General features: G+C 43.7%; 3 protein-coding genes and 1 long non-coding RNA gene across 7 annotated transcripts in view; 2 read left to right on the forward strand and 2 right to left on the reverse strand.

The window, feature by feature from the left end:
• The window catches only part of dpr11 (defective proboscis extension response 11), a 65341-nt gene extending 47203 nt beyond the window's left edge, over positions 1 to 18138 (forward strand). Inside the window, exons 3-8 of the mRNA XM_002137656.4 lie at positions 1472 to 1764; positions 5246 to 5316; positions 11161 to 11321; positions 15753 to 15961; positions 16363 to 16468; positions 16560 to 18138. Of these exons, the coding sequence (XP_002137692.3) occupies positions 1472 to 1764; positions 5246 to 5316; positions 11161 to 11321; positions 15753 to 15961; positions 16363 to 16468; positions 16560 to 16675 (956 nt within the window). The 3' untranslated portion in view covers positions 16676 to 18138. The remainder of the gene's footprint in view (positions 1 to 1471; positions 1765 to 5245; positions 5317 to 11160; positions 11322 to 15752; positions 15962 to 16362; positions 16469 to 16559) is intronic.
• Positions 5002 to 7488, reverse strand: LOC6897547 (probable histone-binding protein Caf1). The gene is made up of 3 exons (XM_002137657.4): positions 7277 to 7488; positions 6613 to 7209; positions 5002 to 6536 (listed from the first exon to the last, which is right to left on the reverse strand). Exons 1-3 carry the CDS (start codon positions 7296 to 7298, stop codon positions 5827 to 5829), a joined length of 1329 nt encoding a protein of 442 aa, XP_002137693.4. The 5' UTR covers positions 7299 to 7488; the 3' UTR covers positions 5002 to 5826.
• A 1023-nt stretch (positions 18139 to 19161) lies between the features above and the next one.
• LOC6897548 (uncharacterized) lies at positions 19162 to 20105 on the reverse strand. The gene is made up of 2 exons (XM_002137658.3): positions 19968 to 20105; positions 19162 to 19893 (listed from the first exon to the last, which is right to left on the reverse strand). Exon 2 carries the CDS (start codon positions 19863 to 19865, stop codon positions 19221 to 19223), a length of 645 nt encoding a protein of 214 aa, XP_002137694.2. The 5' UTR covers positions 19866 to 19893; positions 19968 to 20105; the 3' UTR covers positions 19162 to 19220.
• Positions 20106 to 20389: 284 nt separating this feature from the next.
• On the forward strand, positions 20390 to 21672 carry LOC117184430 (uncharacterized). Of its 4 annotated transcripts, none has more exons than XR_004469765.1 (4): positions 20390 to 20520; positions 20590 to 20654; positions 20717 to 20863; positions 20928 to 21672. It is a non-coding gene; the product is annotated as an uncharacterized lncRNA (long non-coding RNA). The 4 variants fall into 4 exon arrangements; XR_004469767.1 differs by having other exon boundaries at positions 20596 to 20654; XR_004469763.1 differs by having other exon boundaries at positions 20590 to 20863.
• The last annotated feature ends 455 nt before the right edge of the window (positions 21673 to 22127 follow it).

The following is a 22127-nucleotide window of genomic DNA, read 5'->3' on the forward strand; positions in this document are numbered from 1 at the left end:
TGTGTGTGTGTGTGTGGGATGAGATGATGGGGGAGTGGGTCTGTATCTGTGGGTGGGTGTGGGCTGGTTCTGGCTGGTGTGTGTGTTTAAAAGGACGCCACAGGATGGCCCATCATTTGCAGGAGTTGAGGACCCACGGAGGTCGCCCACTCGATGTGTGGTTTGTTCTCCTGCTTCTTCGTCTGTGCCTGACTTGGCGGTTTTGTGTGCTCTGACGTTTCCTATCTGCCCCGGCGAGAACCGTTATATACTCATTTGCCACATTGTCATTTAATGTCGTTAGCTAGTTGTTGGTGTTGCTTCTGCTGTTGCATGTAAAGCGAGGGGCACGAAGTACGATAAGTGAAGTGAATGCAATTCGAGGGAATAATTTAGTGACTGATACTGAAGTGACTTACAGGAATTTAGTTGGTATAACATTTGGGAAGCTTTAATTAGACCATAAGCTTAATATAATTATAGAAAAGTGGGTGCAAACATCTCTAAAAAAAAAAACACAAATAATTGAGCTGCTAATTGCACTTGCTAGAGGAAGCGAGAAAGTGCTGGAATGGAGCTGCTTTCAGAGACAGCTTCAAACTGCTGATCTCTTGCTCTGGCGTAAGCAAAATAGTCCAAAGTCCAAATCAATCAGCATCTTTTAGAGAGCGCATGAAACCTCCGACTGCTCAAGCTTTAAAAGAAAAATTCTCAGGCTCCACTTATATTCTTCAACTGCATATCTCTCCCACTAGGGTCATGTTGTTCTCTGCTGAAAGCACAAGCTTGACGCTCTACGAGTGGAAAGAAAGCTTCCAACTGTTGATCTTTTCGACGAGTGCAAGCTTAAAAGCGCTAATCTTCAATAGAGCCCTTCTCTGTCCATCCCACTCTCACATTATTAGCCTCGACGCATACGTAAGTATGTATGTCAGCGCATTGGCTTTGCGCTCTCTTCTCCGCAATCTTCTTTAACGTTGCACTTTATCCCGCTTGCACTTGAGAGTAATTCTCTGAGCTCTGCAGTCTACATATATAGTATTTAGGTAGCAGTATTCAGTTCCACCAACAAAATCCAAGAAAAGTCTCATAAATAGCTCTCTCTGTATGTAAGTTTATGCTTACGCAGTTCTGTAACATTTCTTTGAGAGCTTAAATACAGTAAATACATTTTGCAGCAGAATTTAAATACTAAAAACATACATGCAACGAAATAAATGCATAAAAGAACTGTTACGCCCATGTAAATTTAAGTTAAATGTTTCCCTGCTACTTTAATGCCAAATCAACTGTCGCACCAAGCCATACAGCCCCACCCACCCTAAGCACCCGCATCAATAGCATCCATGTGTACGTGACATGGGCTCGGGCGAAATCGAAGCCCAAAATTGTCATTTCGATTAACAAGAAAACCACTTTTCTCTTACTTGCTTCCACCATAGCCACTCTCACTCTCAAGCTCAATCTTTCTCTCCTCCCAAATCAATTTCAGCCTCGAACACACAGACGTCCGCAGAGGCCACAGGAGCGCAGGAGACAGGAGCAGCATCAGCAGCATCAGCAGCCACCGTCATCAGTTTCGATGGGAGCAGCGACCCATCATCAGCCTCATCCTCATCCGCATACTCGGCGACCGCATTCTCCAGCCTTGCTCAAGTGTCCTCGCTGCTGCCGGAGGCGGCCGCCCTGTCGGCGACAGCAGCCCTGGTGGAACCATATCTGGATGGATATGCCACCTCCAATGTGACCACTCAGATCGGTACACACGCGTATCTCCCTTGTCGGGTGAGTGTCCTTCTCTACATATAGATTTGGCTAAGATCCAACTAGCAGAGAAATAAATTTCATAATTTCTGGTTTATTTTTCCCTTTATTACGAATATATTGCGTTGCGTGTTTCGGATTCGGCTTCGGATTGTGGGGTGTGGTGCGAGTATGCGTGCGTGTTTTTATTTGTAATTATTATTATGGTGGGCGGCCCTCATCAACGCTTAGAGAGCCCAGAAGCAGGACTCTTTCCTAATAGAAAACACATTAAATTTTATTGCGTAAATATTTGTTGGTGGGCGCCCCAGGACCAGAAGGTGGACCAACAACAACGACCACGAGACCGAAAGCAGGACGAGGTGTGACCGCAGCGTGTGTATTTAACGCAAGGCTGAAAAACAAATGCCAAACACAAACGTGGCCAAGACTCTCGGGCGATTTCTCACCCGCACCCGTCGCATTGTTTGGCCAGGTGTTTAAAGACCCACAGCGGCAATACCTGTAGCCCGCGGAGCAGGCGGCAGGGGGCACACAGGTCAGAGGTGACCTCAGGCACGCAGCCAGCAAATTGTTTGCTTACAAGTTGTAAATATTTTATTTAGCGTAAACGAAAACTGAAAATTAAATTTCAACAAATTAGTTTTATGGCATCGGCTCGGCTCTGGCTCTCCGCTCTCGACATCGGGTATCGGGGTCAACCGGCCGGCTTTACGTGACTCCTTTGCCAATGGAAATGTTTTACTAATTATTTAGTGGCTTTAAGCTTTGAACAAAGGATTAAAGTGTTGGTTAATCCCGCTGCGGGGAAAACAATGAAAGCCTGAGGGAGGGAATAGTTACGTATCGGATATTCACCTGTGATCGTAGTCCGCTGGACTTTACTACGAAAATCTAGTCTGCAAAACGGAGATACTTACAGTTCTGCCTCTCCTCCAGGAAATCTTTCATTTCAACTCACTTTAATTGGTGGCAAAGTGCTGGAAAGTTCCAAAAAGAATCAAGAAAAAGTTCTAAAAACAAAGAAGCTTCGCTTCTATTATTTCTATTATTCTCAAAGAGATGGTCCCCCAATAGATATTTCACTGTCTCCCCATACTCTTTGTGAAACATGCAACATGGCTAATTATTGCGCCCCAAGCGATGGAAATTCCTTGGCATAAAACATCAATTCAGGACCAAAACGTGGCAAAACAAAATGAAATAGAAATTCCTGTAGGCAAAGAACAAAAAATAAGGGAAATTCCTGAAATATTTAATGCACGATGATGAGGGCATGCTTTCCCGTTAGTCGTAATTTTCCAGCCGAGCAATGTTAATTTCTTGTTGTCATGGTCAATTAAGTGCTTGCCACAGAATTTAACAAACGACAGGCTAGACAGATGGTCTCTGCCTCTCCATCCACCTTCCGCCATCCGCCATCGCTACAGCTACAGCTACAGTCCGGAAGGGGAATGAAAAAGTCTAGGTCTTCCCATCCAGTCCGATGGTGGAATGAAAAGTATAAGGCTCGCATCTCAATTTTCGTCAATTACCCGTCGTTGGCTTTACACTTTATGCCCCCGTTCCCGTTCCCGTTCGGGATGACACGCCCAGTTTGCTCTCTCTCTCGCCCGTTGCTCCCCATTCTCCATTCGCCTTTCATTCCATTCTCTGTTCAAATGCTGCATTAAGTGGCACAGTTGAGTGACTCCTCTTCGTCCAGGACGTGGACATTGACAGGGACATGGACGGCGCACAAGTTGAGCAAAGATTGGTCTTTGGTTCGCTTCTTTTCAAATTGGCCTGGCACTTGTCCTGGGCATTCGATTCGATGACATCAGGTGAAGCACATCCTTTTGGGGCATCAGGCAGCAGGCAGCAAATGGCTTATTTGAAATATTCCAAGCAGCAGCTTATTTGTAATTGTCGAAGCTTTACTTTTGTTCCAGTCAGGAAACAGAGGCATAGAATGTGCAATGGTTTGTGGAGTGGTGGAGGTGGTGGAGGTGGTGGAGGTGGTGGAGGCGGCTTCCTTTCTAAATTGCCTTCATTTCAAACTCGAAGGTAGAACAATCAATGGCTAAGGAGGTTTCCTTTCCGGGGCCCATTGATATGTGGCTCCATTTCCATCTGGCAAATGCAATCAAAAGTAATCTAGGAAATGGAATTTTCCACAAAACTAAATTAGTAATCTGGCATTGGGAGACGGTCCTCCGACCTTCCGACCAGTCGTCTCATTCCCAATTAAATGCGACACATGCATTGGGCGCCTAATGAGACCATTACAACAGAATTACAGGGCGGCGACAGCCACTAAAACATTTAATGGATACCTCTGTATACGTATACATGTATAGGCCCATAGAAAACCCAATCCAAAGTGTTGAATGGACAAAATCGTTTCAATGTAAATAGGATAAAGCACTCGCAAATGACTCTCGCTCTCTCTCTGTATCTGTATCTGTATCTGTGTGTGCATCTGCGTGAAGGGGTATTCTATAAATGCATTTTAGATTTACTAACTACGACACATTTCGATAATATCTGAAACATGCCGATGCCTGGGCCTCTCAGGCCTCTCCAGGGTCTGTCTGTCTATCTGCCTGCCCGACCGAGAGTCTCATGTTCATTTCGGTATTTAATTACATTTCAATGTAGTTTCTGTGGCCGTTGGGGAGGCAGCTATACCGCCCGGATACTGCATACATTTCGGTTGCACTAATTTACTCTCTTGCCGCCGCCTCCTCCGTCCGTCTATGTGGGTGGCTGGTGCACTTTGACATTTCTCTTCCACTTGTTGAGCAACCAACCCACAGCCCGGTGCCCCTCTTCTAATCACTTGGGGGTTGTCAATGTTGTTAATTGAGCGTAGAGTCGGAGTACGAATATTGTGCAGGGGAGGATTAGATGATGGCTTGCCAGAAGACTAGACATTGAATTCATTGAAGATGCGAGTACGAGTATGAATTGCCAGCGGTTCTTTGAAGCTATTCATTGCTAGAGTGGTTCTACAGGATATGCAGCAGGATCTAAATCTTCTTGAGGGTACTATCGATACATATAGTATTTTCATGAGTTATTTCGTAAACAGACAGGCCTCTCGGATCTCTATTTCTATTCAATTTTGTATTCTTAAGATTGGCTTTTTAATTGATTTAATGCTAACATGAGCTTCAAGCTCCCATTAAATTTCATTCGAAGACGTATATGTATATGACAATATATACTCTACTATCCTTGAAATGTTCCTGAAGTTGGGATTATACAATCTTTTATAATAATTATACTGGTTTATTTATTGGTATTTCTGAGGATATTCTCCATAGGTTTGTGTTATACATAGATCACATCATATTGAGTGCCATTTTCTTTGTTTTCCATTGATACATTAATTGGATTTTCCCTCGTTTTAGTTCGCTCTATTAATTCGTATTCCCATTTATAATTCAATTAAATTTCCTCAATTTCCATGCCATTGACCAGGTCTTCATTCCTCTCTCTCTCTTTCTCTTTTCAACAGGTCAAACAACTGGGCAACAAATCTGTTTCCTGGATTCGACTGCGCGATGGACACATCTTGACCGTTGACAGGTAATTAACAAAATTCATTTCCGTACATTTGAAATTATAAATCAATTTTCATCTGACGCATGCAGAGGGGAGTGGGGTCGAATGATATCACTGCCAATTCCTGGCTGCCCCGGGGGACACTCAAAGTACTATTGTTTTCCCCCCTCATTGACAGCGCAAGTGTTATACATATAATCATCATTCAGAGACAAGCGCAAATATTTGCGCAATTATTCCGATGCCAAATAACGTATAATATTTAAGAGATTTCCTGATGGCCAGGCCTCTGTTCGAGACAATGCATAATTATGATTAATGAACGTCAACTGGAATGCAATTTAACAATTATCATACCCCGAAAATCAAGAATTAATGACAAGCAAATGAGATGATCAATGTATGTTTAGGCGCATCCTGATATTAGTAGAGACAATATCTTATTTTATAACTTATTTCGGAGATAGGCTCAGATGAAAATTAAGATTTGAATATGTCTGAAAGCCTCTGCAAAATATTAATTAGGATTGCGTATTAGTTGTTGGAGTCCGGTACCTCGGACCCACGCTCCTCATCTTCCTGGTACACGATATCGGCCATTTGCCACACTTCCATCAAATTGTCGGCGGACACAGAGCATATGGTCCACGGGAACATTTCATTGGGATTCCACGAGAAGTCGTTGATTATGGCCGTGTGCCCGCCATGGATGAAGAGCAGCTCTGGCGGCCCATCCACGACTTCTTCTGAGCATTGTTCGTCGCCAATTTTCGACAACATCCATACGTTCAAGCGGCAATCGCTGCTAGCCGAAGCGACGATATTTTCATTTAAGGGATTCCAATGAACCTGGGTGATCTCTCCGTGGTGTGCCACAAGCGAATGTAATTTATTCTTCAGATTACGCATATCCCACAAGGCGACAGTATTGTCAGCGGATCCAGTGACCAATGTGTACTCCGAGAAGGGATTGAAAGACAGACAAGTCACAGCGTCTGCATGGGCATCGACCTTAAACAATGGCTTTGTCGTGTTGCCGTTGCGTATATCCCAGATCATGAGCTTCCGATCATCGGCCACAGAACCGAAGACTGTTTGCTTCTGATTATGCCAGGCGACATCGCGCACTGGAGCGTTGTGTCCAGTGAAAATGTTCTTGGCATCGATCACGTGATGGGTCTTGGGTGCGGCATTAATGTCCCACAAGCATATTTTTTCATCATCAGAAGCCGACAGCAAGTAACCTTAAAACGGATTCACATTTAAGAGATTTCACCAAGAGGAGTAGATTGTGGGTGCGTAACCGCTGCTTTGGCTTACCCGTCTGCTTCGGATGCCAGGAGAGGCCAAATCCCCCCTTCGTGTGGCCGCGCAGGCGCAGATCTGGCACGCATTTGCCGGGACTTTCCGGCTTGCTCGGGTGCTTTGTGTAGTCAAACACCAGGACATCGCTCGTTGGCGATTTGGTGGCTATGATGCAAGAGTCTTGTGGCATGTAGCGAGCACGGTTCACCTCGCCTTCGTGGTTGATGATGACCTCCATTTCGATTTTGCCACACCCCGGACCAAAGCCACCATTCTCGCCCATCTCAATGTCGTAACGCGATCTATCAATCTGTGCCTCCTCGGTGGGGACCGGCACGCTGGCAATCAGCAACTGATGCGGGTCGTTGTTTGTCGTGTGTGACCCCAAAATGAGACGATGCACCGAGTATTCCTTGCCGTCCTGCCCGGATGCACCGGGCAGCCACTGGGCCGTCAACGATGGCCACTCGAGAGCATGTGTCACAATCTCATCGTACATATATGGTGTATTTTTCTTCCATATCTTGTACTCCTCGATGATCAACTGCTCGGCATCGCCATCGCCATCAACCTCGACATCGACATCGACATCCTCATCGACACTGAGTTCCGCTGGTGGAAAAGTCATAAAATTAGCATCAGTTTATTCAATTTATCTATGTACTTTTAGAGGTTATACCATTGTTATTGTAATCATTCATTTTAATGAGCGTATTAAAGCAGAATTACAGAAAAATCGGTTCCAAATACAACGAAAGACAAAGCGGAAAACAAAGTAAAACTTAACACACCGCAAAAGGCAATAAGAACTCGCACAATTGGAAATATATTTTCTGCTCTATTTTTTGTTGCAAGCCCGTGCCGTAGTGCTAGAGATGGAAGTGAGCTGTCCAACCAAATATCGATAACACGAACAATAGCAAGACTGCACTTTTATCAGGGTGGCAATATTCAGATCCCTTCAATTTTATATCGAATTTAAAAAGAGATGGAAGTGAGCTGTCCAACCAAATATCGATAACAAGAACAATAGCAGGACTGCACTTTTAACAGGGTGGCAATATTCAGATAACTTCAATTTTATATCGAATTTAAAAAGAGATGGAAGTGAGCTGTCCAACCAAATATCGATAACAAGAACAATAGCAGGACTGCACTTTTAACAGGGTTGCAATGTTCAGATATGTTCGACTTTTTATATCGAATTCAAAAAAAAAAAGTTACAGGAAAAATTTTATTTTATTGTATTCCCAAGATATGACTAAGTACTGGATCCCTATATCCCTCTAATAGAGCTCCCAGCCTCCATCCACTGGGATTGCACATTTCGTTCCCTGTGTTATTTGTGTAGATTCAATTGAGACGAAAACAATTTACAACAAAATGAATTAAGAGCACAAACTTTGTGCTCGCTCCTGCGAGCAGCAGCATCATCCGAAGAGCCGTCTCCCTCGTTCTCGCCTTCCTTTTCAATTCCAATCTGTGTGTCCAGCAGGAGAGCAGGATACGCCTTCAGCTCAGGAAGAGGAGGAGTGGGAGGGGAAGAAGGAGGATACGGCGGAGTAGAGTAGCTCTGCACATCAATGATGCCTGGCTTGTGGATGTGTGGATGTGTCCTTTGCCGTGTTCCGGGTATGACATGCCAAGCGGAAACGCAAGTGTGCAATTTCATTGCACATTTTTTTTGCTCCTCTCGAAATCCAGTAAAAACTTTACTTCAAGCTGTCTCCGACTCTGGAGCTGGCTGCCTGGCTTTTCCCACTGCTTTCTCCCTTCTGTTTTAGCCACGTTTGCCTTTTGGGAGTGTATTGGACAAGGTGGGCAAGGCAAGGCAAACATTTCCAGCTTATTACTTTGATAGAAACGTAAAACCAATGAACCTTTCACATTAGATAAGACGGGGCAGTGGCAGTGTGGCAGTGTGGCAGAGGCAGTGGCAGTGGCAGTGGAAGTGTATGTTTGTCCACCAGTGAGAGAGTGAGTGTGTCTGAGTATCTGTGTGTGTCTAAGGATGAATGGCTGGGGCTTGAATGAATGACTGGCTGAAGGAAGCAAACATTGGCTGAGATGGCGAGGCCCCATGCCCATGCCCATGCCCAGGCACTGGAGCATTGAAATTTAGCCGAGATAGTGTCCTTACTGATTGCTTCCTGCACTGCGGCCCAGCACCAGTCCACACACTAGTCCAGGTCTAGGGTGCAGTGTCATGGCAGTGTATCCTCCACTCAGACCCACTCCCCTGCCCGCTTCGGGGCCAAGAGTCCATCTTCATGCATTCGCTGCTTCCGCTGCCGGTTTCTCTGTGTCTTTCCTGCTCCAATGTCTTCTGTCACATTTATCTAGAAAGTTTTCTTTTTCCACGCTCAAAGAAAACCCCAACTGTTTGTCCTTCGGCTCTGCAGAAGCAGCAGCAGCCCCGGCATATCAAACATAATGGGAATAGATTTCAAAAACTTTTAGCCAGTGAGACAGATAGAGATAGGGAGAGAGAGAGAAGGGAAGAGAGGGCCGAATGTGTTGTATAATAGCGCAAATGATGTGTTTACACTATCATATAAATGTCACGTGCAATGGCGCCTTTTGTTTGCCCGCTGGACATATGCTTTCCTCAATTTATAGCCCATCCACCACTTACACAATGGACGCCAGGCACGGCTCCTGGCCGGGACAGAAGTGATTCGGTTAGAAGTGCTCGGTGGTAGGTGGGTGGCAGGTTCAGGTAATTACCTTGCAGCCAGGTGTTGCTTGACTACTTTGTTATCTCTTATCTCTGGGTATGCGTGCCACAGACACACACCACACGCACACGGAGCCACAGAGTCTCCCAGTTGCATGTGTGCAGGAGATGCGTTGAGATGGGATGAGCTTCCTTTTAATAGGATTCCCGGAGAGTGGCAAAAACTGGATGGGACCACTCCCAGTCAAAGGAAATGAAATGCGGTTTTGATATGCTCTCAAGATGGAGGTGGTGTTTGGGGGCTCAAATCTCTTGAGAGTACCTCCTTGAATCTATGGTTTAGCTTCTTTCGTTATTAGAGATCTGTAAAGCTGTAAAGATACTTATTTAAGTAGGGGAAAAATATAAAATAAAATTCGAATGTGAAGAAGACCTCTCAGAGTAAGAAGAAATAACTCCCAGAAGCATTCCCAACATGTTTTACAAAAGAAATAGCTGCGAATATCCACTTTCAAATAATTGTTTTTCTTTTGAAAACCGCTTTCCCAAAAATTCCAAAAATCTCCACAATTCCCATGAATCCAATCTTTTGATTAGCCTCCATTAAACAGTGTATTGGTTGCATGCATCACATGTATCCAAGTGGCTTGTATCTCGGAACTGAGAGGAGAGCCCGCACACACAGAGAAATTTCAACAATAAATTGCAGATGAAAACTTGTGCAGCATCCGAGGGTCACTAGGGTACCAGCACTTGAGCAACGAGCAACGAGCAGAGAGAAGACCACAGAATGCCAGAAAATAAGGACCGACCAAAAGGAATTGTACAAAAAATATGGCATATAATGGAGAAAGGAGGAGTCGGAGTCGGATGGAGGGGGGAGCTGGAGTCTTTGCTAAGAAGAAAGTCAAGCACCACTGGGAAAACTTTAAAATGAAATGAAAATTATAAAGTAACTACAAAATCTTGATAAGAAATACACAGCGACAACTGGAAGGGGGGAAGGTAGGGGATTGTAGTGGTTTCTAGGGGGTGGGGAAGGGTGTGATGTATACAGTTTAGGGGGCGCAAAGGAAATGGCAAAAGTCATAAAATGTCGAGTTTTACGAGTGCAAAACGCAAGGGTCTAATCTGGGTTTAGCATCAAAACTTGTTAGTGCATGGGGCAGTGGCAGTGGCAGTGCTTCCTGGCCAAAAAGATTGTGTGGAGTGGGTTTTGGGGGCGCATAATAAGCAATGTCAACGCATGTGTGTGTGGCAGGGGCAGGGCTTTCGTGGGGTTAAACTCTCATTGCATTTTAGCCAAATGACGGAAACATTTTTGCACTTTAGGCAAAGTGCAGAGGGCAATTTTCCCGAACAGAGAGAGAGAGAGAGAGAGAGAGGCTTTGGGGTGACCCAAGAAGGGGCAAAAATATTGCAACAACGACATTAAACGCAACTTATTTTAGTACTGCTTCCCTTCAGCATTTGCATGTTGCCTGGCCACCCCCCGCAACACGCAACTTTGTTGTCGACTCTTCCTTCTCCCTGTTGCCTGTTGCCTCTTATTGCAGGTTGTTGTTGCAGGCTGCTGTTGCTCTTGCCGTCGACGTTTAAATGCGGCAACTAAATAACTTGGAGTGTCTTTTGAGTGGCCATTAGTAGCGGACTTAGCAAAGGGACTAAGTGGGTCTACTGTTTGGGTGATCCATTGTTCTTTTGTTGAATACCTTTTCTGCTAAATGCTGCGTTTAAACGCTGTTCTATTTCTGAGATAACCGATTCGAAATAGGGTTTCTTAAGGGAACCATCTAGTTGTATTTTGAATAATAGTATTTGTTAAAGTGTTTAGACTAGTTCCCATTTAAATTTAATTAAACCCACTTTTCAAAATGTTGTTCCAGGGCGGTCTTCATAGCCGATCAGCGTTTTCTGGCCATCAAGCAGCCGGACAAGTACTGGACGCTGCAGATAAAATATGTACAGGCCCGTGATGCCGGGTCCTACGAGTGCCAGGTCTCCACAGAGCCCAAAGTCAGTGCGCGTGTCCAGCTGCAAGTTGTGGGTAAGTAAAGTCACGGCCAAGTCCATGAACATGAACATGAGCAGGAGCGGGAGCAGGAGCATGAAATATGTACATATGAATAAGTAGTGCGAGTATGTGCTTTGGAGTGTGTAATTTTTTGGGTGTCAGTGTGGCAAAGGTCAAGCGGCAGCAAATGCAGAAACTTTTTAGCCTTTGTGGCAGCCACAGACATCGAGAGAGGAGGTCACACATGGGGGCCGGAGATCTTTGCATGTTTCATGCGGCTGCTGCATTTCAAATTACTCACTAAATTGCATTCAAATTGTGGCTGCCTCTGCGCCTGCTGCCCATCCATTGCCCATTGAAAAGCTACAAAAAAAAAGCGAACAAATTTCTTTGCTTGGTCAAGTTTTTTAACGAGAAAACTTTTACGTGCGTTTCTACGGGTCGGTCTGCTCTCTGGTTTGGTTTTCCATTGGGTTTGGGTTTTCACCACACATACTCACACTCACACTCACACGGGGGAAAAGCTGTGGCTCTGGCTCTGGCTCTGTTTTTCTGGGGAGGTGGTGTTGGGTAAAAAGTTAATTAAATTTCATGTTTGCATACCGGAAGAAACACACAGTAGCCAAAGCCAAATGAACAATGTAAATGTCAGTGTCGAGGCACCAGACCATACGCTGCATGCACCGAATGGATTCTGTAATTGATATGGAATCGTGCATCGATATGTTGCAAACAACCGCACTCGACTCGAGGCTATACGACATGCTCATCACATGAAAAATCAGTGGCAAATATTTTTCGGATTTTCCAACATTCATTTGAATCTAACTATGCCAAATATCTATCTCTGTGTTTTGTGGTCTGTGTCTGTAGAACACAGCAAACATTTTTCCTACTTTCCTTCTCTCCCGCTGTGCAGTTACTCCTTGGCTTGAAAATTACCCCATTATTTTAAATTCAACGACAATTTAGGCACCGAATTTAGGCCTCAGCCTCCACAGAACTGAAAGGAAAAAGTGGAAAGTGTGGAAAGTCAATTTACATTTGGAGCTGACAAATTGAATTTTCTTTTATCCAACTAACACTTTGGTTTTATGAAGACAAGGCGCACAGCACAGAAATACAACAAAAAAAACAAGCAAAAAGAACCCAACCACATGCTGGGACGAGACTGAAAGAGCAAAAAAGAATACGGAATTTTTGGGGGCAAGGGCAATAGACTGGATAATGGCGTTGGCAAAAAGTGATTTTCGCATTTCCGGCTCAGCTAATTTGTATGCTAAACACTCGCTCGCATGCCTAGAGGAATCAGGACTATCTTTGGCAGGATATAAGTACGTATATATGGCACCCAACAGGTATTTCGGGAAAATCCATATACGAGTACGAGTATTCTTTTGGCTGTGCGGAAATTTCGTATGCGCGACCACATTTGCGTTAATCTAACGACAAGTTTAAGCAGAAAGGATTTCTATTCATGCCCTGACATGGATTTTCCACAATGGTTTTAGCGCACTTCCTATTCACTCAATCTCTCTTTCTCTCTCTCTTCCTCTCCCTATGGATTTTCCCCCTCTCCTTCTTCGCAGAGCTACCGTGGCCATTATTTGCAGTCATTTGGCCTTCAACCATTTCTATGTCCTGCTCCAATCTCTCCTTTTGTTTGTTTGAAGTTGAATTTTTGCCCATGCGTTTGCCTGTCTTTCCCTCTGTTCCTTGCTGGCGTTCCATTCTTTTGGCCATAACCATTATCGCCAGCACCTCTCATTCACCGCCTCTCACCCCTCTGTGTGCAGTTTTTCCTGGATCTATTCTCCCTCTCTTCTCACCCATTTTTTTGTCGCGCTGCTTGGCTGATTTTGTGCCTTTGCCATGTAATTTGTATTTATTGCATCGTTTTGTCTGTGCAAACGGCTAAAACTCCCTTTGCATGTTGTCGATTCTCGCCTCGTTTTCGACCCACCAACCCCAACCACTTCCAACCCCATTCCTATCCCCATTCACATTCCCCCCCTTTTTTTGCTGAATGATTTTGATGCCAAGACTTTGGCAATGGCTTTTATGTTGAGGCTTTGGCCTTCCTACCGCCTGCTGCTTGATTTCTGAGCCATAGCCAAAAGTTGGGGTAATAGCCTCGTAGTTTTCGGTCAATTTGTTATGCCAATGCGTATGTGTGTATGTGTGTGTATGCCAGAAAGAGACAGATATACAGAGTGCTGCCTTGTTTGCTTTGTTGTTGGTTAAAATGTCAGTTTCTTTGGTTTTGGTTCATTTACTCAAGCTTTTGTGGGTCAGCAGCAGCATCGGCAGCAGGAGAAGCAGGACAATGGCACAAAATCCCTGTTAATAGGCCAAAAAGGCAGGACCCATCAAAGTTTAGTTTGCTGAAAAGTTTATGCAATAATCTTTTAAACTTTGGCAAAGGAAACGAAATATGGATGCCTTCTCTTTCTGTGCCACCAACCAAAAGTCAAATTATCGCCCACGGTACATGGCAGCCCCCGCCACATACTGGTGGCCTGAATGAATGAATGAATATATTTTTTTCTGCATCATTGAACGACAAACTAGATTTGGTTTTATGAGATTCGTTTTCTGTTCAGCTCATCTCATCTCGTTTTCGACTCTCGTTTCTCGTTTCGGTTTTCTCTTTTGGCCTCTGGGTCTCTGGTCGTCTGCTTATTTAATTTGCTGCTAATCTTGTACCAGCCAAAGCCAATTTTGGGTTTACTTTCTCTTCTCTTCTGTTTTTTTTTGGTTCTTTCTGTGGCAATTTTATCTCACCATCAAAAGTGACAATATTCCCTGTGATGTTTATGCACCTAAAGACGGGAGAGACAGGAAAGACGGCAAGGACTGACTGGGACTCCAACTAATTTCCCTAAAAGCATTTCGCCATAAACTCAATTAATTTAAGTTGCTGCAATTCGCCATCGCCTGACACTCTTAACCCAAGAAGCCATTGCCACTTCCGCTTCCCCTTCACTTCAGCCTCAGAGTCCCTTTTGTACTTGGGAAATTAGCTAAAAGTGTGGTCAAAAGTTTGAGGTTTTCTTTGCTCCGGTCTGCTTTTCTTTTCTTTCCACTGGCTCAGGCTATTGGGTTCTACTACTGGACCTGGTTCTGGTTCTGGCTGAATGATATCTAAAGTTGTGGGGACAATCAATGGACACTATCAGTGTGTGTAGTTAATTAAATGAATTCCCCAACAGCTTCTGTATAATTATCTCCCTCTGCGTGCCATAGTTTTTTTTTCGCAGAAGTGGTAGCTGCAGGTCCCTGGGGCTGGGGCTGGTGCTGGTGCTGGGGTGTTGCGTGGGTGATAAAGTAGAGCGTTTGCTAATAACATTGCCATTTGCCACTGCTTCTAGTTTTATTTTACTATCCTGTAAACGTGCTTGTGAACTAAAAGGGCATTTCGTATTCGAGATATGTTTGTACTCGATAAAGTATAAGTATAAGTAAAGTATATATTCTGCAAAAGCTACAAAAAACCAGTCGATAAAGCCAACACCAAAAACCAAGCAATTCATCGGAGTACCTAATTCTCTCTGGCATAATTTTATTTGAATTTTACGACATTTCCCTACTCGAGGGTATCGTTTAATCGACTATCGAGCCCCCATTTGATATTCCATAATTTTTTTCCCATGTCGCGCTTCTCCAGTCAAGCAGCTGGAAAACTAACATGCAACAACATGACGATTTTGACAAGCTGACACACTTTGGTGTCAAACCAGAGCATGGCGCGTGTTCCACAGCACGCTTCTGGTACAAACACATTCGTGGAAATTTACACACACACAGATACACACTCGTACACTACAGAGTATAGTCGGGGCATTTTGTGTAAATTCTCGGCGCACTCATTTTGCACACATTTTTGTGTAACAGCAGTGAAAACTCTTCGTATACGTGATTTTGTCAAATTTCAAAGCACACGTCTCCCCATCGGCGCAAATGAAGACGCCGCCCGCCCAGCCCAGCCCAGGCCTCGAGAGGTTCGGGTAGCTAAGGGGCTCGGAGGCGTTCAGGTCGTGTGAAAATATATGCGCCAACATTCCCAACTTGTTTCTGTTCGTTCTGTGCGCTTTTTCAGGCGGGGCGCATACCCCTACTCTCTCTCTCTCTTTTTTTCTACTTTTTGTTTGACACAACTCTTAGTTTGTTATGCATGTGCGTGTCTGTTGGCCAAAAAAGTCCGTCCGTCCAGGGATGAGAAGTCGAGTCTCCAAGGGATGGGGAGAGAGAGAGAGAGAGAGACCAAGAATCAGTAAGTGAAAAATTGAAAAGTGGATTTTCTTTGGGTGCCAGATTTACGTGTGCTACGTGACTCCCCAGCTGTTAATTCAATAGATTAGCGCCAATGACACAATTTAAGGATGGGGGGCCACAGCCACACAGTTATGCTTATGTTCATCATCATCTAATGCGCTGCCACTCCCTCTGTCTCTTCTTGAATAGTGCCCCGCACGGAGATACTGGGCGAACCAGATCGCTACGTGAAGGCTGGCAGCAATGTCGTCCTACGCTGTATTGTCCGTGGCGCCTTGGAGCCGCCCACCTTCATCATGTGGTACCATGGGGCCGAGCAACTGGCAGCGGACTCGCAACGCCATCGCACGCAATTGGATCCCAATCTACCGGAGGCCACTGGCGAGGGACAGAGCACGGTGAGTACTACTCTTAGTCCTCGACCTCGTCCTCCTTGGCAGAATGACTCCCTTGTTGATTTTAATTTAATTACACTCAATTTCAAAAGGCTTCTTGGCTGCTTCTGATGCTGTCATTGCCACTGCCACTGCCACGTGTCTGCGTCCGGGTCTGCAGCACAGCAAAAAAAATTATAATATTGTTTCATAAAAGTTTCAGTTTTGTCGCATTTCTCTCTAATTGCCTGTCCCATAACTTTCTGACCCCCACTGCCCCTGCCCCTGCCAGGACTTGGTTCTGTTCTGCAGACTGCCAAATATTTGGAGTACGTGCGTCTCGGTGCCCCAAACTGTTTATCTTCTTTTTTCGTAGTTTCTTTAACATTTCTGTACTTGAACTTTCTTTTTTGGACGCTCTGCAGATTGGCTCATTAATCATCGAGTCGGCCAAGAAGCGCGATACTGGCAATTACACATGTAGCCCGTCGAATAGCCCCAGTGCGACCGTAACACTGAACATAATAAATGGTGAGTCGCGCCGTGAAATGTGTGTGTGTCTGGACAAGTCCCTAACGGAGTGGTGTGTGCTTTCCTTTTTTTTCTTGTGTACATTTCCCAGGTGAATCATCTGCCTCGGCGGTCACCTCATCGGCAGCCACCACACGGGCCTATGCCCTAAGCATCCTCGCCCTGCTGCTCAGCGTCATCCTCATCGGTGTGGGCCATCGGACATGACATGTCAACGGAGCGAGGCCAAACTAAGGAGTGAATCCAGAACTCTGCCAATATGAAAAAACCAACCCCAATTTGATAAGCATTAAAAAGCAGAATGAAGTGAAAGGAAATTAAATCAGATAAATACACATAATAATCGAGTGCATGTTGTAAGCTAGTTGATTTTATCTACTGACTAATAACTCAAGAAACGTAGGGAAGGAAGGATAAATCCGTAAATCCCTGGACACACACACACACACACACACCCTCTCTCTCCCTCTCTCCCACTCTCTCTCTATCTATGTAGCTGTCTAGCCCCCAAGACATTGCAGCTAATTGTAAGTTCTACGAGCTCTAAGCGAAAACTAGTCCGTAAGCACCAGCCCCCACAAATCCACAAATCTCCCACTAGTCTTAGGCCTGATTTCTGTCATAAATTTAATTTTTTGGGTTTTGTCCGTTCGGGTTTCCTTTTGTTTGGCTTTCGCATAAATGCATAACCGTAAATATTTATGCACTTCGATATGCAATTGCGTAGATATCCTGAGTCTGAATCTGACTCTGAATGCATTCAGCTTGCAGGAATTTCGAGCATTATTTTTCGGTCAAAAATTCAAACTAGAATTGCAGTTTCTGTTGCAATGTGGCCACATGCTGCACCTTTCGATTGGCCATTTGTATCTCCTGCTGCTTTCTCTCTGTCTAGATGGTGACATTAAATATTTTTAGTATTTTCTAGCAAATACTTTGACACTTGACCTCGTTTCGGGCAACATCCTTTGCCAATAAATTTCATAAAAATTCTCATATCGATGTGTAGACTGAGAGTAAGCCTGTCCCGATGTAGATCGAATTTCAATATTCATTTAATTTGTGTACTTAAAAGAAAATAGAAAAATTCATGTTTGATATTTGTGTGACATTTGCAAACAATTTACATGGCGAAAATTTATGAAACTCTATTTTATGTGCTCTTATCTCACGAACATGCTCCAAACATGCGCGAAAAAGCCAAAAAAAAAAAATAAAAAATCATAAAATATAAATAAAACAGAAAATTATAGCAAATACATTCATTGATCGAACATAACAGAAACGAAAAATGCGACATAAAGCTGCATAAAACAAACAATTTAAATGATAGCGAAACGAAAGTAAATTTATTGGATTGGATTGAAGGGAGAAGAGAAGAGAACAGAACAGAAAACAGAACGAACTGACTCGCGCGCACTGTATATAACTCTATTGCGAGAATTGTTCGACAGAAAAATGTAAATTAATTGAATACACAAACCAAACCAGAGACGTATTCCAAATACTAATGAATTGCATTTAAACGATACAGAAAAAAAAATCAACGACACACACACACATACATATATCGTATATCGTATATATATATAAATATAAAAATAAAGATAAATAAATAAGAGGAGAAACATGAAAGGCAAACACACGGTAGTCAAAGAAATAAATAAAAATAAAATCAAACAAATAAACGAACAAAATGCAAACATCGTGTGCCCGCAGGAAAAACTGTAGTATGCCTCACTCGTATTTATTTATCCACTTAACGTCCTTTTTAATTACACACACACACACACACACTCATCAACAGAGAGACACACAGACGCACTATCCATGGCAGCAAATCCTATAAAAATTCTCGGAAATTAATTAAAGTTGTCTTTGGGTGCAGGCAGCATCAACTTAATTGCAATTAGGTGAATGCAATGCAAAACCCACACATGGAGATACCCACCCACACAATGCAATCAAACTGGCATTAATTATGGCTTCAAGGCTGTCACCGTCACCCCATACCGCCATACCGAATGATGCCAGGTAGGAAAACAAACCCCAATCGAAGCCCAATCAAAACCCCAATCGAAGTCGAACCGCAAGCAGCTGGTGCGCCAAAAGAGAACAGAAAATAAATGCCCATATCGAAATAAATATCTGCGGTCGCACTTAACGGGTGTCGAGACAATTAACACATTTCCCGTGTATCCATCAAATGCCTGCGGTTCCGTAGCCACACACTGCGGTTAACCGCCCAACACTTATCCCTCAGACTTTTATTTCAACACTGTAACGAACAGAGAGGCCCCACAGGAGTGAGGGCCATGACATTTTGCTAGCTGTAAGCCTATAACCATATAGAGACCATAGTGAGTACTTACAAAACGAAATCAAAATACATTTCTAAGCTCTCCAAGTGTTTTTCATAAGCTCGATTAACGTATACATACAATACATGTAATTATCAGCAGACCCAAATCTATTTGTAAATAAATACTCGTGTACGTGCATTTGGCATTAGCACTCGCCCCCCTCCTCGAATGGAGTATAATGTGGGCGGGCATACATTTTAAAGATCGACACAGACACCGACACGGTCGAGGTACCCATGATATAGCAAAGATGTAGTCATTAAGTACCAACTAATACGAAAACCAAATACTTAAAAATATATTGTAAACAAAAAACTAAAAAACAAAAACTATGTGACAACTTTAACTGACAAATTTATTGCATTACATACAATAAAATAATTAAATTACTACATTATTAATACATTATATAGCAGAGATCCATCAATTCCAGGATTCAGAGTCAATATCTGATCACTTGCAAGGTACTCGCTGATCAGCTCGCGGCATTGAGTGTTGATGGCAAAGCCTCGAATTTCGGGGTACCACTCCAAGTCCTTGTAGTCCCCATTTTCATCTACGGCAGGTTGGGGCTGCAGTTGGCCAATCCCACACCCGACCAAGACCCCGGTGACGCGATCTATCAGGGACAGGACTATCAGCCGACCCTTTGCCGGGCATGGGATAAACTCCAGAATCGATGGAATATGACTGACGGCCATTTTCAGGGTATTGGAAAGGAATGTACGAACTTCCATGGTAACTGGCCGGGGCGGCTGCAAAACAGAAGAGCACTGATGCGTTAGTGCTTCAGCAATGACATCCGTATCGAAAACGTAGAAGTTCTCCATAGTTCCATCAGTTGTATAGATCATCCTCAAAGGGGGCTCATACAACGTGGCAATGAGATATCCCAACTCAGTGCACGGCTCGAGACCAGGTACAGCCAATGATTCTCCATCTTCAATCATATTTTCCAGCTCACTATTGGCTGAAAAAACCATCTGCTGATCAAACGGATTTTCGACTTCAGAAGAGGGCCATAATGATCCCATGATGGTCCAAAGAGACTTATCTTATTGTCTTAGCAAACAAATTCAAAGTAAATGGTTAAAGGGTTAAACAATGTCTATCAACGTAACAATTATTATTGTTACCTTTAATGCCGACTTTACTCTCTGAATTATTTTATTTTTGCTGTTGTTTGAAACAACTCTATGGAAAAACTAAAAATGTCTAGTCAATACGATACGGCATGACAACCCAATAGTCGGTCTACTCCGTTACAATAAATACAAACAAATATTAATTTAGTTGAGAGAATAATCCAACAAAATCTCTTTATATTTAACATAATTTATAAAGATTTAACAGCTTTACGGAAAATGCTAAAAATATAAGAGGAAAAAAGTAACAAATTAAAAAAAAACACAAAACCTTTTTCCATGGCCGTAACATCAGGTCAAGGACTCGTTTTTTATTCGCCTCCCAAGGTAAAGAGTGCTGAAGGGGATTTAGGAATTGAATTTTGCCGATTTTCCATTAGGACTACCAATGTCTATCAATTGTTGGCCATCCACAGCCAGTGACCCAATCATTGTGTCTGACGCTTAATCAAAGTGCGGGGGTCTCTCAAAAGGAGGAGGAAAATGAAAAAAGGGGAATCTCTGCTTTAATTAAATGGAAATGGACCCGTTAGCGATGATGGAGGTAAAGTATGAACTAGAAGGAGCTCATGCTCTTTACATTTTGGGCAAATGAATTGTTTCTTGAGAGCAGTTTCAGGTGGTTGGGTTCCCAAAGTGAATGCAGTTTGACTTACTGGCGACCAGTAATCCATGGCAGTAAGTAGCCCCCAGATCTGATGGGATTTTCAAATGCAAATTGTATGCAATCGCACAAGTAGCAGCAGCAGCAGCAGCAAAGATGCATAATTTTACCAAAATGAGAACTAATGAGAGAAGAAGAGACGGAGATGAAAAGCTGGCAAAGGAAGAGCCCTGGGAGGTTGACCAACTGCAGTTGCATTTCCCTTCCAGTTCTCATAAACAGGGTCAGACTCGGAGTAGGAAATGCAAAGTGCATTCACATTTTGATTTCATTATTGCAATTTTCAGGGCGCGCCTCATGCCATTCCTGCCTCACTTCCGAGTGCAACGTCATCGCCTCAAGGATCCTTTCCCTCTAATAAGAGTGCGAGTGTGTGTGAATGGCGTGTGCTTCTGTATGGGTGTGCGTGCTCCACCTTCTATGACGCCTATTATGGGTGTACTCTCTTCACAAGGTGAACCATTGAAAGGTGCCTCAAGGAGCCGGAGGAGGATGTGGCGTGGGCTAATGCCAAATCCCGCCGTTCATGCCACACTCGTGGCTCCTAATACTGCTGGAGCTGCAACAAAAACTCCTTTCAATTTGTGGGTGCAAAAGTTTTCGGGGCTTTCGGAATCAAAGCCAAGCCAAGCGGTCTGAATGAGATTTGAGCTGGCAAAGGATTATGCTGAAAAGCGATTTTATTACCGACAAGGATATCTATTCAGGGAGCAGCTCTGTTGGTCATTTGGCCAGCAATTCGTTCGGGCTCTCTGTTGATTTTGCTCCTTCGACCCACTGAGGCCTTTCTTCCTGCCTCTTTGTTGGCCCGTGAAGGATGTCTGACCGTCTAAGGTGGAATTCAATTCAATTCAATTAGATACCCCACAAAGATGATGGGAAAAACATTTGAAGATTATTTATATGAATATTCAAATGGCATTCCTTCGCTTTGATGAGGGCCATCCGACCATAAATCATTGTGGCAAACATTCACTCAAATATTTTCCAGCATCTGCAACATATTTTCGAAAATTATGCAAAAGTAAACTGCCTCTTTTTCGTTTTCTTTTGGGTCCAAAGACAGAGCCAAAATTAAAGCGGAAACAGGCAGGACATGAGTAAACAAGGCCCGAGCCGGTGCCGGACCCGGGCCCGAACCCAAGGTTGCTGGCCCAAAAATTATAAATTTCCGTTTGGAATGAAGTTTCAAAAGTTCTGCATCAATGGCCACAAGGGATTTATTTTTGGGGCGCAAAAGGGTGCCGAGCCGCAGCAGGAGTCCCAACCGGAAGCACCGAAAATGGTGACACCGGACATGAAATAATTCCAATTTTTGGCCATTTCCCCAAAGATTGGGCCAAGACGTAGGAAAGGCCAGAGAGGACCAGAAAAGAAATGAGTGAATTTAAATGTTTAATAAACTTTCAACCAACTTTTTTCCACTCTTCGCCCCCTTGCTTGGCCAGTTTTCCCCACTTTCTCTCTCTCTCTCTCTCTCTTAGCCA

The sequence above is a fragment of the Drosophila pseudoobscura genome, chromosome 2 (genome assembly GCF_009870125.1).
Source record: "Drosophila pseudoobscura strain MV-25-SWS-2005 chromosome 2, UCI_Dpse_MV25, whole genome shotgun sequence".
NCBI classification, from domain to species: Eukaryota; Metazoa; Arthropoda; class Insecta; order Diptera; family Drosophilidae; genus Drosophila; species Drosophila pseudoobscura.

Coding starts and splice junctions, on each gene's coding strand:
- LOC6897547 (XM_002137657.4), bottom strand. CDS start 7,298: ATGAATGATTACAATAACAATG. Junction 7,210..7,276: donor GAATGATTACAATAACAATG/GTATAACCTCTA, acceptor CTTTTCCACCAG/CGGAACTCAGTGTCGATGAG. Junction 6,537..6,612: donor CTGGCATCCGAAGCAGACGG/GTAAGCCAAAGC, acceptor ATCCGTTTTAAG/GTTACTTGCTGTCGGCTTCT.
- LOC6897548 (XM_002137658.3), bottom strand. CDS start 19,865: ATGGGATCATTATGGCCCTCTTCTGAAGTCGAAAATCCGTTTGATCAG.